The 15186-nt window shown below is 44.1% G+C and overlaps 1 protein-coding gene across 1 annotated transcript in view; it reads left to right on the top strand.

The window, feature by feature from the left end:
- Window positions 1–950: 950 nt before the first annotated feature.
- GINS2 (GINS complex subunit 2) overlaps window positions 951–15186 on the top strand; it is a 37567-nt gene continuing 23331 nt past the window's right edge. The window contains exons 1-2 of the mRNA XM_015100149.4: window positions 951–1153; window positions 1374–1488. Coding sequence (XP_014955635.2) covers window positions 1064–1153; window positions 1374–1488 — 205 coding nt within the window. The 5' untranslated portion in view covers window positions 951–1063. The remainder of the gene's footprint in view (window positions 1154–1373; window positions 1489–15186) is intronic.

Here is a 15186-nt window from a genome sequence, read left to right as displayed (position 1 = left end):
CTATCCTCACTCAGACCACTGAATCAGAAGTCTGCAGAAGCGTGCACGTCAACACTGGGCATCTCTGGGGGAAGGGTGAGGGAGGGTAGGGAAGGGATGCTGCCAGAGGAGGGCATGAGAACCACTGCTGCAATGGTTCACGTGAACCCACTCTATAGAGGGCACCCGGACGGACCAACAGTTAAGAGCCGAACTCACTGATACCTATTTGCAAACTCGCCCCTTCACAGGTTTCACCTGCGGAGCCTGTTAAAGTGCAGGTTGTGAGCCTTTCCTTCAGCAGTTTCTGAACTGGAATATGTGGGTGCGATGAAGGAATCTGCATTTTTATAGATGTTACCCCGCGTACAGGGAGGCCAAAAGATTGTGAACTTAAAGGAAATAACGCCTTCCCTCACTCTGCTTGGGTGGGTGGTTGGTGGGGGTACCGCGTTTGTGTAGCCAGGTTTCACCGTTACCAATTACATGCTTTAACTCCTGGCTCCGAAGGGGGCGACGGAGGATGAGACGGTTGGGTGGCATCACCGCCTCGATGGACATGAGTTTGAGCAAGCTGGGGGAGATGGTGATGGACAGGGAAGCCTGGCGCGCTGCAGTCCAAGGGGTTGCAGAGTCGGACACGACTGAGCGACTGAACAACTCCCGGCCCCGAAGCCCACCCAGCCCCAGTTTGACTCGCGGTGTGGGAGGCGCAGGCGCCAGGGCCTCGTGAAGGGACAGCGAGGGCGGTCCTAGGTGCAGGTGAGCCGGAGGCTGCAGGTGAGCGGCGCACGGGAGGGGCGAGACTGGGATACGGGGGAGGGCGGGGCCTGCCGCCAGGGGGCGGGATCCGCTCCGCAGTCACGTTCAAGATGGCCAATCCTCGGGCTCGTAACAGTCACTCTCCCCGCCTTCCACCTCCTCACGTAGAGCGCCGTCTTCCTATAGGCCGGCCAGGGCTCCTTCCGGCCAGGGGGCGGGCTCTACGCGGTGGCGGGAAAGCGGCGGACACAGCGGTGTTTTCTCGGAAGCTGAGAGATCTGAGGCGGCGGCGGCGAGTTCTGGGTCGGCCGGTGGCTACGCCATGGACGCAGCGGAGGTGGAGTTTCTGGCCGAGAAGGAGCTGGTCACCATCATCCCAAACTTCAGCCTGGACAAGATCTACCTCATCGGGGTGAGAACCGCCGGGCCCCCGGCTCGCTCTGGTGGGCTCCCGCTCCCGGCGGGCTGGGTTGTCGGGGCCAGGGCCCGCAGGTGTATTCGGGCTGAGCTGGGCAACCGGTGCAGGGGGGTGGCGGGGCGCGGGGCCGGCCGAGACCGCGCAGGGCGTCAGCTCGCGGACTGCGGAGGTCCAAGCCCTGCATTTGTGAGTGACGGGGTGTGCGTGTTTGCAGGGCGACCTGGGGCCTTTCAACCCCGGCCTACCGGTGCAGGTACCTCTGTGGCTGGCTGTCAACCTGAAGCAGAGACAGAAGTGTCGGCTGCTCCCGCCCGAGTGGATGGACGTGGGTGAGGACGCGGAGGGGGCCCCGCGAGTGGTTGGGAGGCGGGGTGCCGTTTGGGGCGTGTGTACCAACGGTAGTTAAGGTTTTCACTGTAATATTATTTCCACTCTCTTTATTTAAAAATTTTTTTAAATTTTCTTTTTATTTGTTTAGCTGCGCTAGGTCTTAGTTGCAGGCATTCAGGGTCTTTTAGTTGTGATTTGGGAGATCTAGTTCCTTGACCAGGGATTGAACCTGGGCCCCTTTCAGTGCGGGGTGGGGAGGGTGGGGAGCGAGTCTTAGCCATTAGACCACCAGGGATGTCCCTGATTTTTCTTTTATATTGGAGTATTAGTTGAATAACAACGTTGGGTTCGTTCTTGGTGTGCAGCAAGGTGATTCAGGTGTATGTGCACGTGTCCACTCTTTTTTGAAATTCTACATCTTGGTTATTAGAGAATACTGAGCAGAGTTCCATGTGCTATACAGTAGGTGCTTGTTGGTTATCCATTTTAAATCTAGCAGGACACATTCCTGTAGCACCCAGAACTGTGCTCAAGGTTATGCGGCATCCTGAATGGGAGGGGAGTTTGGGGGAGAATGGATATACGTATGTGGATGGCTGAGTCCCTTTGCTGTTCACCTGAAACTGTCACAACATTGTTTGTTAATTGGCTATACCTCAGTACAAAACGGGGCTTCCCAGGTGGCTCAGTAGGTGAGAATCCACCGGCAGTGCTGGAGTCTCAGGGGATGTGGGTTTGATCCCTGGGTGGGAAAGATCTCTGGAGGAGGGCATGGCCACCCGCTCCAGTATTTGTGCCTGGAGAATCCCCTTGGACAGAGGAGCCTGTCGGCCTATTGTCCATAGGGTCGCAAAGAGTTTGGACACGACTGAAGCAACTGAGCACACACACGTGCAATGCAAAATAATAAATAAATGTAATAGTGTGTGTACCTCAGTCCCAAACTCCCAAGGTATCCCTCCCCTCCACTTTTCCCCTTTCCTAACTCAGGGTTTATTTTCTAAGCCTGAGTCTGTTTCTGTTTTGTAAATAAGTTCATCTGTATCATTTTTTTTTAGATTCCCCATATAAGGCATATCATAGGGGGAACCTAAAAAATATGTATCACCTATATGATACAGATATTTTCTCCTATATTGTATGGGTGGTTTTTTCACATTCTTCATAGTGTCCTTTGACACGCAGAGATTAAAATTTTAATGAAGTGCTGTTTATCAACTCTTCTGTTGCTTGTGCTTTTAGTATTTGTCTTTTTCTGTCTGGTTTACGTCACTTAGCATGATGATAGCCAGGTCCACCCGTGTTGCTGCAAGGGACATTATTTCATTCTTTTTAATGGCTGGGTGATACTCCAGTGTGTGTGTGTGTGTATACACACCACATCTGTTTATTCATCTGTCGGTGGACATTTGCATTGCTTCCATGTCTGGGCTATTGTAAACAGGGCTGCAGTGAACATTGGGGTGCATGTGTTTGTTTATTTATTTTTGGCTGCACTGTGCAGTATATGGGATCTTAGTTCCCTGACTAGGGATAGAACCCAAGCCCCCTGCACTGAAAGCTCTGAGTCTTAGCCACTGGACTTCCAGGGAAGTGCCACTTGTATCTTTGTTTTTTTTTTTTTTTAAATTTCAGATAACTTTTTTTTGTTTGTTTTTAACATATTTAGTTTTTTATGTATTTATTTTTGGCTGTGTCAGGGGCTTTTCTGATAGCTCAGTTGTTAAAGAATCCGCCTACAATGCAGGAGACCCTGGTTCGATTCCCAGGTTAGGAAGATCCACTGGAGAAAGGAAAGGTTACCCACTCCAGTATTTTGGGGCTTCCCTTGTGGCTCAGCTGGTAAAGAATCAGCCTGCAATGTGGGGGACCTGGGTTCTATCCCTAGGTTGGGAAGGTCCCCTGGAGAATGGAAAGGCTAGCCACTGCAGTATTCTGGCCTGGAGAATTCCGTGGATAGTCCATGGGGTCGCAAAGAGAAACGACTGAGCGACACTCACTCCCTCACTCTTCTGGCTGTGCTGGGTCTTCACTGCTGCACAGGCCTTTGTCTGGTCGTGGTGAGCGGGGGCTGCTCTCTAGTTTCGGTGCCCCGGCTTCTCACTGCAGCGGCTTCTCTCGTTGCTGAGATCAGCCACTGCGGTTCACGAGCTCTAGAGCGCAGGCTCAGCAGTTGTGGTGCACAGGCTTAGTTGCTCTGCAGCATGTGGGATATTCCCAGACCAGGGATTGAACCCACGTCTCCCGCCTTGGCAGGCAGATTCTCTACCACTGAGTCACCAGGGAAGCCCTCAGCTTGTGCCTTTCTTTTTTTTTTTAGTTTGCATTTTTTTCCTCTTATATTTTTAAATTATTTTATTTTTAATTGAAAGATAATTGCTTCACAGTATTGGTTTGATTTCTGCCATACATCAACATAATTTAGCCAGAGTGATTTAAGTCAGAGAGAGAAAAACAAATCTCTTAACCACATGTATATGGAATCTAGAAAGATGGTATTGATAAACCGATTGCAGGGCAGCAGTGGAGATGCAGACATAGAAAACAGCTTGTATCTTTTTGAACTGGGTGTTTTTCCAGGTAGAGGCCAAGTGGTGGGATTGCAGAATCATGGTAATTCTTTTTCAGTTTTCTGAGGACCCTCTATACTGTTCTTCGTAGTGGCTCCACCAGTTTACGTTCCCACCCTCAGCATTTATTGTTTGCAGTTTTTTAAAAAAACATTTTATTGTAACTTCTGTTTGAGGAAAGTATTTGAGTGGCTTCTTGGCTAAGTCTTGTCCACCTCTTGCAACCCCATGGCCTGTAGCCCGCCAGGCTCTTCTGTCCATGGGATTTCCCAGACAAGAATACCGGAGTGGGTTGCCATTTACTTCTCCAGGGGATCTGCCTGACCCAGGGATGGAACTCAGGTCTTCTGCATTGCAGGCAGATTCTTTACTGACTGAGGCACCGGGAAGCCCCTATTTGTAGATTTTTTTTTTAAATGTATTTTCTTGTCTGTGCTGCATGTCACGTGGGGTCTTAGTTCCCTGACCAACCAGGGATCTAACTCATGCCACTTGCCTTGGAAACCTGGAGTCTTAACCACTGGACCTCTAGGAAAGTCCTTATTTTTTGTAGAATTTTTGATGATCACCATTCTAATTGGTGTGGGGCGATATCTGATTGTAGGTTTTTGTTTTTTTTTTAAGAACTTTATTTTTTCATTGTATTTATTTTTTGACTGTCCCGGATCTTCTTTGCTGCGCGGCTTTTCTCTAGTTGCGGCAAGCTGGGTCTCTTCTTTCATCCTGGTGTGCAGGCTTCTCTTGTTGCAGAGCATAGACTCTAGGGCACTTGGGCTTCAGTGGTTGAGTCTCATGGGCTCAGTAGTCGTGATTTTCAGGCTCTAGAGCGCAGGCTCAATATTGTGAAGCATGGGCTTAGTTACTCCAAGGCACGTGGGAGTCTTCTTGGACCAGGAATCAAACTGGTGTCTCCTGCATTGGCAGGCAGGTTCTTTTCCACTGAGCCACCAGGGAAGCCCTCATTGTAGTTTTGATTGGATTTCTCTAATAACTAGTGGTATTGACATGTACCTCTTAGTAGACATCTGTATGTCGTCTTTGGAGAAAAGTCTTTTTAGGTCTCCTGCCTGTGTTTTGATTGGGTGTTTTTTTTTTTTTTTCATATTGAGATGCATGAGCTCTTCGCAAAATTTGGAGATTGATCTTTTAACATGTCCCATTCTGTGGGTTGTCTTTTGTTTATGGTTTACTTTGCCGTGCGAAAGCTTTTGAGTTTAATGAGGTCTTTTTGTTTTTGACTTTATGTTAGAGTATAGTTGATTAGCAATGTTGTGTAGTTTCAGGTGAATAGCAAAGTGATTCAGTTAACCATATACGTGTATCTACCCTTTTAAAATTTCTTTTCTCATTTATGCTATTAGACTATTGAGCAGAGTTCATTGTTGGTTAGGTCATGTTGGTTATCTATTTTATTTATTTTTAACTTTTTCTTTGGTATTGGGGTATAATTGATTAATAACGTTATGATGTTACAGGTAGACAGCAAAGTGACTTAGCCATCCATATATATGTATCCATTCTCCCCCAGATGCCCCTCTCATTCAGAATACCACATAACATTGAGTGGAGTTCCATAAACTATAGAGTAGGTCCTTGTTGGTTATCCGTTTTGAATATACCAGAGTGTGCATGTCTATTCCAAACTACTATTCTTTCCCCCTGGCAACCATAAGTTCTTTCTCTGTGAGTCTCTTTCTGTTTTGTAGGTTGGTTTGTATCATTTCTTTTTAGAGTCCACGTATATGGAATGTCATACGATATTTCTCTTCTGACTTACTTCACTCACTATGACAATTTCTAGGTCCATCCATGTTGCTACATATGACATGATTTCATTCTTTTTAATGGCAGAGTAATATTCCTAGTATATATGTAACATTTCTTTATCCATTCCTCCCTCTGGACATTTAGGTTGCTTCCATGTCTTGACTGCTGTAAACAATGCTGCAATGAACATTGGGATGCATGCATCCTTTAGGATCATGTTTTTCTCTGGATATATGCCCAGGAGTGGAATTGCAGGGTCACATTAAGATAGCTCTGTTTTTTAAGGAACCTCCATACTGTTCTCCAGAGTGGCTGCACCAATTTACACTCCCACCAACAGTGTTGGAGAGTTCCCTTCTCTCCACACCCTCTACGGCGTTTACTGTGTGTGCGCTTTTTGATGGTAGCTATCCTGGCTGCTGTGAGGTGGTATTTCATTGTAGTTTTGATTTGCATTTCTCTAATAATCAGCGCTGTTAAACATTTTTTAAGTGCCTTTTGGCCATCTGTCTTCTTTGGAGAAATGTCTATTTAGGTCTTCTGCCCATTAGTTGACTGGGTTGTTTTAATGCTGTTAAGCATCCTGAGCTTTTGTAAATTTGGAGACTAATCCCGTGTCGGTCACATCATTTGCAGACATCTCCCATTCTGTGGGTTGTCTTTTTTTGTTTTTATTTTACATTGGAGTGTAGTTGATTAGCAGTGCTGTATTATTTTCAGGTGTACAGAAAAGTAATTCAGTTATACATACACATGTATTTTCTCTCTTTCAAATTCTTTTTTCATTTAAGCTATTGGAGATTGTTGAGAGTTCTCTGTGCTCTACAGTAGGCCCTTATTGGTTATCTGTTTTAAACATTTTAGTGTGTATATGTCAATCCCAAGCTCTCAATTCATCCCTTCCCTCTACCTTTTTCCACTGGTAATACTAAGTTTGTTTTTAAGTCTGTGACTGTTTCTGTTTTGTAAATAAGTGTATTTGCATATTTTTCAATTCTGCATATAAGTGACATTATGTGATACTTGCCTTTCTCTGTGTGGCTTACCGCACTTAGTATGATAATCTTCAGGCGTATCCATGTTATTGCAAGAGGCATTATTTCGTTCTCTTTCATGGCTGAGTAATATTCCAGTGTATATATGTAGCATATCTTCTTTATGAATTTATCTGTTGATAGACATTTAGGTTTCTTCCTTGTCTCAGCTATTGTAAGCAGCACTGCTGTGAACATAGGTGTGCATGTATCTTTTTAAATTATAGCTTTGTCCAAATATATGCCCAGGAGTGGGATTGCTGGATCATATGGTAACTCTGTTTTTAGTTTTTTAAGGAACCTCCATACTGTTCTCCATAGTGACTGTTGTTCAGTAGCTGAGTCATGTCTGACTCTTTGCGACCCCATGGACTGCAGCACACCAGGCTACTCTGTCCTCCACTATCTCCCAGAGTTTATTCAACTTTATGTACATTGGGTTGATATGCTATCTAACCATCTCATCTTCTTCTGCCCCTTCTTTTGCCTTCAGTCTTTCCCAGCATTAGGGTCTTTTCCAAGGGGTCAGCTCTTTGCATCAGGTGGCCAAAGTATTGGAAATTCAGCATCAGGACTTTGAGTGAAAGTTCAAGGTTGATTTCCTCTGGAATTGGCTGGTCTGGTCTGGTGGTCCAATGACCTCTCGAGTCTCAGCACCATGGTTTGTCCCCACCAGCGGTGTAGGAGGGTTCCCTTTTCTCCACACCCTCTCCAGCATTTACTGTTTGTAAACTTTTTGATGATGGCCATTCTGACCAGTGTGAGGTGATATCTCATTGTAGTTTTGGTTTGCATTTCTCCAGTAATTAGTGATGTTGAGCATCTTCTCATGTGCCTGTGGTCATCTATGTGTCTTCTTTGGACAGAAGTCTGTTTAGGTCTCCTTCCTTTTTTTTGATGGGTTGTTTATGTTTTTGAAATTGAGCTACATGAGCTCTTTGTCAGTTTTGGAGATTGATCCCTTGTTGGTCTCATCATTTGCAAATGTTTCTCCCATTTTGTGGATTGGCTTATCATTTTCCGTATGGTTTCCTCTGCTGTGCAAAAGCTTTTCAGTTGCATTTGGTACCATTTATTTTTGGTTTTAATTTTTATTTTCTGTCAGAGTATAGTTGAATAACAGTGTTCTTAGTTCCAAGTGTACAGCATAGTAGCTCAGTGATACATATACATATGTCTCTTTCTCAAATTCTTTTCCTATTTGGTTATTAAAGAATAGTGAGCAGAGTTATGTTTGGTATACTGTAGATCCTTGTTGGTTATTTATTGTAAATATAGTAGTGCGTTTATGTCAATCCCAAACTCCCAATTTATTTTTCCCCTCCACTTTTCTGTGAGTCTGTTTCTGTCTTGTAAATAAGTTCATTTGTGTCTTTGTCTGGCTTACTTCACTTATTTTGATAATCTCCAGGTCCATCCATGTGGCTGCAAATGGAATTATATCATTTTTTTTTAATTGAAGTATATATGATTTATAATGTTGTGCCATCTCAGCTACACAGCAGACTGACTCAGTTATATATGTTTTTTAAATATCCTTTCCATTATGGTTTATCCCAGGAGGTTGGATATAGTTCCAGTGTTAAACAATAGGACCTTGTTGTTTATCCAGTCTAACAGTTTGCATCTACCAACCCAAAACTCCGAGGCCACTCCCTGTCCCCTTCCACCCCTCCCCTTACCAATCAAAAGTCTGATCTCTGTGTGAGTCTGTTTCTGTTTTGTAGATAGGTTCATTTGTGCCATATTTCATTTTTTTAGGTGTTTATAACTCTTTATTTGACATAGTTTCAAACTTACAGAAACACTGTAAGGATACTGTAAACAAAATCCATATACCCTCTACACAGATTCACCAGTTTCCATCTGCCAATCTGTGTAGAGGCATATTAATTTTTTCCTGAATCATTGAGAGTAAGTTGGAGACAATGTATACCTTTAGCAGTACACCATGTATACTTCCTAAGAGCAAAAATATTTTCTTATATTACTTTAGTATAATTCTCAAAATTATGAAATTTAACATTGATACAATATTATCTAATCCACGGTCCATATTCACATTTTAAAAGTGTCCCACTAGTGTCCTTTACAGCTATTATTTCTCCATTTCGGGATCCAGTTCACAGTCCCGCAAAGGATTTAGTGTTCTTTTTCTATAGACTCTTTTAATCTGGAACCTTTCCTCAATCTTTGTCTTTACTGGTCTTAAAATTTTTAAGGGTACAGCAGTTATTTTTTAGACTGTCTGTCAGCTTGGATTTGCCTCACATTTCCTCAGAATTAGATTCAAGTTATACATTTTTAGCAGAGATGCCTGGGAAGTGATGTTGGGGCCTTCTCACTGCATTATACCAAGAGGCACATAATGGGAAGGAAATCCAAAAAAAAGAGGCGGTATATGTATATTTATAGCTGATTTGGGCATCTCTGGTAGCTCAATTGGTAAAGAATCCGCTTGCAATGCAGGAAACCCCAGTTCGATTCCTGGGTCGGGAAGATCCCTAGAGAAGGGATAGGCTATCCTCTCCGGTATCCTTGGGCTTCCCTGGTGGCTCAAATGGTAATGAATCTGCCTGCACTGTGAGCTACCTGAGTTCAATCCCTGGGCTGGGAAGATCCCCTGGAGGAGGGCATGGCAACCCACTCCAGTATTCTTGCCTGGAGAATCCCGTGGACAGAAGAGCCTGGCGGGCTGCAGTCCATGGGGTGGCAAAGAGCTGGACATGACTGAAAGGCTAAGCACAGCATAGCTGATTCACTTCGCTGTACAGTAGAAACTAACAGCATTGTAAAGCAACTGTACTCCAAAAAAGAAAAAAAGAGACACATCACATCAGATTGTGATGATCACATTGAAATTGATGAACTTGACTGTAAGAAACACTGCGGGAAGAAGGAGCCACCCCTATGGACCGTTGATCAGGGCCTTTTATTGGGCGGTTGCTCTCCGGCAGAACTCCCGGGGGCGGGTAAGCAAGGAAGCGAGGGGAGTCTGCGAAGCAAAGGCAGTCTGCGGGGTAAAGGGAGTCTGCGGAGTCTGGGAGGGTGGGGAAGGGTTTTATAGCCCGGGCGGGGCTTCCATATAAAGAAGAAAACGCGGGCTCAGCGGTGATTGGTGTCCAAGGGCTCCATATCAGCTCGTGATTGGACGGCGAGGGCTTTGTGTCGGCTCCTGATTGGTTGGTTTGGTTGCCGGCCCGTCTCCAGGGCGTGTCTGCAGCACTCTCGGCCGGGACATGTCCCGGCATGCCCGGGAATGCCCGGGCATGCCTCAACACGCCCGACCTTACTCTGACCTTTCATCCTGACCTTGCCCTGACCTTTCATTGACTTTGATCCATTTTCTTATCCAGCAGTTTTTGCATCCATTGATTTACTTCTATACTTATTTGCTGTCATTTTATTGTAAAAGAGAGCCCATCACATCTATTTATGTATGTGTGTATGCATTTATTTATATTAAAAGAAACTCATGGATTTTTATTTTATACAATTGGTTAAAACCAACTATTTTACTATATACTGTAATATTAAAGTTATTTCAAATTTGGCCAGTGGGAGCCCTTTTGGGCTGGCTGCTCTGTCCTTTTATTATGTCGCTATCATTCTTTGAGCACATTTTTATTTCTGGGACAAGATGTTTCAGGCTTAGTTAAGCTTTCCCTACCCCAAACTCAGATTGGTCTTCTCAGCTTGTTTCATCTTAATGGAGAACAGCATTGAGAAACCACATACCATGGACTCCCCTGGTGACACAGTGGTTAATACTTTATCATCCGATGCAGAGGGTGGGAGTTTAGTCCCTGGTCAGGAAACTAAGATCCCACGTGCTTTGCAGCCAAAAATCCAAAAATAGTGTTACAAATACTATTGCAACAACTTCAAATAAAGAGCTTAAAAAATCTGTACATATCAAAAAAAATCTTCGAAAAAAAAAAAAGAAACCTTGTGCCAAGCATACTGTTGCTTCTACCCTCTCCTCAGACAAGCTAGGGGAAAATTTAAATATACAGTATATATGCACATGCACTGGTTTTTTTTTTTTGTCATATATTTCAATTTCTCACAATATAATTGGACTTGCAGGTTTAAAGGTATGGGTGATTATCACTAATACTTCCATCTCCTCTCCCACCTTTTTCTACATTTTAATTGCATATAAATATGGAAAAATTGAGAATGATGCTGTATCTACTTTCTGTTCTGTAACCCTGTGTTTGTGTGTACACGTGTGTGCTCAGTAGGTAAATTGTGTCAGACTCTCTGCGACCCCATGGACTGTGGCCCGCCAGGCTCCTCTGTCCATGGGATTTTAGGCAAGAATACTGAGTGGGTTGCCATTTCCTTCTCCAGGATAGGCCATGTTTTAGATTCCACATATAACTGATATATGATTTGTCCTGACTTACTTTGCTTCGTTTGGTGATGTCTAGTTCCATCCATGTTGCTGCAAATGGCATCATACTATTCTTTTTCATGGATAAGTAGTATTTCATTGTGTGTATTTACCATATAAATATATATGAATTCATCTTTATGAATCATCTGGTGATGGACATTTGGGTTTCTTCCATGTCTCAGCTATTGTAAGGAGGGCTGCTATGAACATAGGGTGCATGTAACTTTTTGAATTCTAGTTTTGTCCAAGAAAGGCAATGCCAAAGAAAGCTCAAACTACTGCACAATTGCACTCATCTCACATGCTAGTAAAGTAACGCTCAAAATTCTCCAAGCCAGGCTTTAGCAATACGTGGACCGTGAACTTCCAAATGTTCAAGCTGGTTTTAGAAAAGGCAGAGGAACCAGAAATCAAATTGCCAACATCTGCTGGATCATAGAAAAAGCAAGAGAGTTCCAGAAAAACATCTATTTCTGCTTTATTGACTATGCCAAAGCCTTTGACTGTGTGGATCACAGCAAACTGGAAAATTCTTAAAGAGATGGGAATACCAGACCAGCTGACCTACCTCTTGAGAAACCTGTATGCAGGTTAGGAAGCAATAGTTAGAACTGGACATGGAACAACAGACTGGTTCCAAATAGGAAAAGGAGTACGTCAAGGCTGTATATTGTCACCCTGCTTATTTAACTTGTATGCAGAGTACATCATGAGAAACGCTGGGCTGGAGGAAGCACAAGCTGGAATCAAGATTGCCAGGAGAAATATCAACAACCTCAGATATGCAGATGACACCACCCTTATGGCAGAAAGTGAAGAGGAACTAAAAAGCCTCTTGATGAAAGTGAAAGAGGAGAGTGAAAAAGTTGGCTTAAAGCTCGACATTCAGAAAACTAAGATCATGGCATCCGGTCCCATCACTTCACAGCAAATAGATGGGGAAACAGTGACAGACTTTATTTTTGGGGGCTCCAAAATCACTGCAGATGGTGATTGCAGCCATGAAATTAAAAGACACTTACTCCTTGGAAGGCAAGTTATGACCAGCCTAGACAGGATATTAAAAAGCAGAGATACTACTTTGCCAACAAAGGTCTGTCTAGTCAAGGCTATGGTTTTTCTAGTGATCATGTATGGATATGAGAGTTGGACTGTGAAGAAAGCTGAGCCCTGAAGAATTGATGCTTTTGAACTGTGGTGTTGGAGAAGACTCTTGAGAGCCCCTTGGACTTCAAGGAGATCCAACCAGTCCATCCTAAAGGAGATCAGTCCTGGGTGTTCATTGGAGGGACTGATGCTGAAGCTGAAACTCCAATACTTTGGCCACCTCATGCAAAGAGTTGACTCATTGGAAAAGACCCTGATGCTGGGAGGGATTGGGGGCAGGAGGAGAAGGGATGACAGAGGATGAGATGGCTAGATGGCATCACCAACTCGATGGACATGAGTCTGAGTGAACTCCGGGAGTTGGTGATGGACAGGGAGGCCTGGTGTGCTGTGATTCATGGGGTCGCAAAGAGTTGGACACGACTGAGCGACTGAACTGAACTGAATAATTAAAGAGTCGAGCATCTTTTTCATGTGCTTTTTGCCATCTGTCTGTGCCATCTTTGGAGAAATGTCTATTTATATCTTCTGACCATTTTTTAAAAAGTGATTATTTATTCTGGCTGTGTTGGGTCTTCACTGCTGCACAGGCCTTTGTCTGTCTGTGGGTAGCGGGGGCTACTTCGCAGTTGCAGTTCACGGGCTGCTTGTTGCAGTGGCCACTCTGGTTGTGGAGTGCAGGCTGCAGGGTGCTCGGGCTTCAGTAGTTGCAGTGCGTGGGCTCAGTCATTGCTGTTCCCAGGCTCTGGAGCACAGATGTGGTGCACAGGCTTAGTTGCTATGCAGCAAGTGGCATCTTCCCGGATCAGGGATCGAACCCGTGTCTCCTGCATTGGAAGGTGGATTCTTTAGCACTGAGCCGCCAGAGAAACTGTCTGCCTGTTTTTTGATTGGATTGTTCAAGCTTTTTTGTTGTTCAATTGTATGAGTTGTTTGTAAATTTTGGAGATTAAGCCCTTGTAGCAGAGAAGGCAGTGGCACCCCACTCCAGTACTCTTGCCTGGAAAATCCCCAAGTCCATGGGGTTGCTAAGAGTCGGATACGACTGAGCGACTTCCCTTTCACTTTTCACTTTCATGCATTGGAGAAGGAAATGGCATCCCACTCCAATGTTCTTGCCTGGAGAATCCCAGGGATGGGGGAGCCTGATGGGCTGCTGTCTGTGGGGTCGCACAGAGTAGGACACGACTGAAGTGACTTAGCAGTAGCAGTAGCAAGCCCTTGTAGGTCACCTCATTTGCAAATATTTTCTCCCATTCTGGGGATCGTCCTGTCATTTTCCATATGGTTTTCTCTGCTGTGCAAAACCTTTTTTGAGTTTTATTTGGTCGTATTTGTTTATTTGGGGTTTTAGTTTTTATATTGAAATATATAGTTGAGCAACAGTGTTGTCTTAGTTTCAGATTTACAGCATAGCATTTCAGTTATACATATACATATTGGGCTTCTTAGGTGGCTCTGATGGTAAAGAACCCACCTGCCAATGTAAGAGACGTGGGTTTGATTTCTGGTTGAGGAAGACCCCCTGGAGGAGGACATAGTAACCCACCCCAGTGTTCTTGCCTGGGGAATCCCGTACACCAGGAGCCTGGTGGGCTACGATCCCTAGGGTTGCAGAGAGTCGGACAGGATTAAAGCAACTTAGCATGCACACACATACGTGTATCTCTTTCTCAAATTCTTTTTCCATTACGGTTTTTACAGGATACTGAGCAGAGTTCCCTGTGTTATACTGTATGTCCTTGTTGGTTATCTGTTTTAAATGTTGTAGTGTGTACATGTCAATCTCATACTCCCAATTTTTCTCTCCCTTCCACTTTTCCCCTTTGCTAACCATAAATTTGTGAGTCTGTTTCTGTTTTGTAAATAAGTTCCTTTTTATCTTTTTTGTTTTTAAAGTTTTACAGTGTTGTTTCCGGGGTCCAGCCCCGGTGGATCCAGGGTAATTCGAAGCGGGGACGGAGTCAGCGTCCTAGGAATTAATTGCTTAATTAAAGATATGGAGGGAGATTAGAAACAAATAGTGTAGTAGGAAAATACTAGTGGAGAAAAAGAGGCTGAATAACTTGGTTTACGTGGGATACCAATAAAACTTTGAGACAAGAAGCTTGCACCACCTACGTAGGCCACCGGTGCCTGCTTGAATAGCGGAGAGTGCCCCTCCTTGGGCTCCCTCTCACATGCATCTTAGAAGCTGGGGCAAAATTAGCAGGCTTGGCAACTACCCACGCTCCAGATGGGAATTCAGCCGGAAAAACGGAGAACAAGAAAGAAAGACACGGGGGAATCAGTCTTTCCAGAAACTGATCCGTTTTCTTTATTTTCAGGTTTGCTTATATACCTTTTGTTACACATAGAGACAAATGGAAATTTTAAAGTCACGTGGGGGTCAGCAGTCCTGACCTTTATCAAAATCAGGTGCTTCATATTAATGTATACAAAAAGGTCTTAGGGGTTTTACATCATCTTCTGACCATGAGGCCTGCTGACATTTTATGATCCTTTCTTTTCTGATAACGGTCAGTCAACCAGAAACTTATTTTCCAGGGGTGATTTTTCTTAAACCAGGCACCACCCTCCGAAGGTACCAGATAAAGTTGCATTCCTATAGGGTGAAGGTGTAGTGGGTTACAATTAAGAAACGAATTTACTTAGCCTAAGGTTTAACATGATTAATCTTAAAGGTTAATACTTATTTCTCCTATATGTTAGTTATATTCATTATAAGGGCATGGAATATGGAGATTTAGCAGCAAATATTGGCTCAACAAATGAAAAACCCTTCACCAACATGATTTTTATCTTTAGAAAAACCCA

Source organism: Ovis aries, chromosome 14 (genome assembly GCF_016772045.2).
Source record: "Ovis aries strain OAR_USU_Benz2616 breed Rambouillet chromosome 14, ARS-UI_Ramb_v3.0, whole genome shotgun sequence".
Taxonomy (NCBI): Eukaryota; Metazoa; Chordata; class Mammalia; order Artiodactyla; family Bovidae; genus Ovis; species Ovis aries.
The sequence above is the reverse complement of the archived record's forward strand: the minus strand, read 5'-3'. Positions and strand labels throughout refer to the sequence as shown.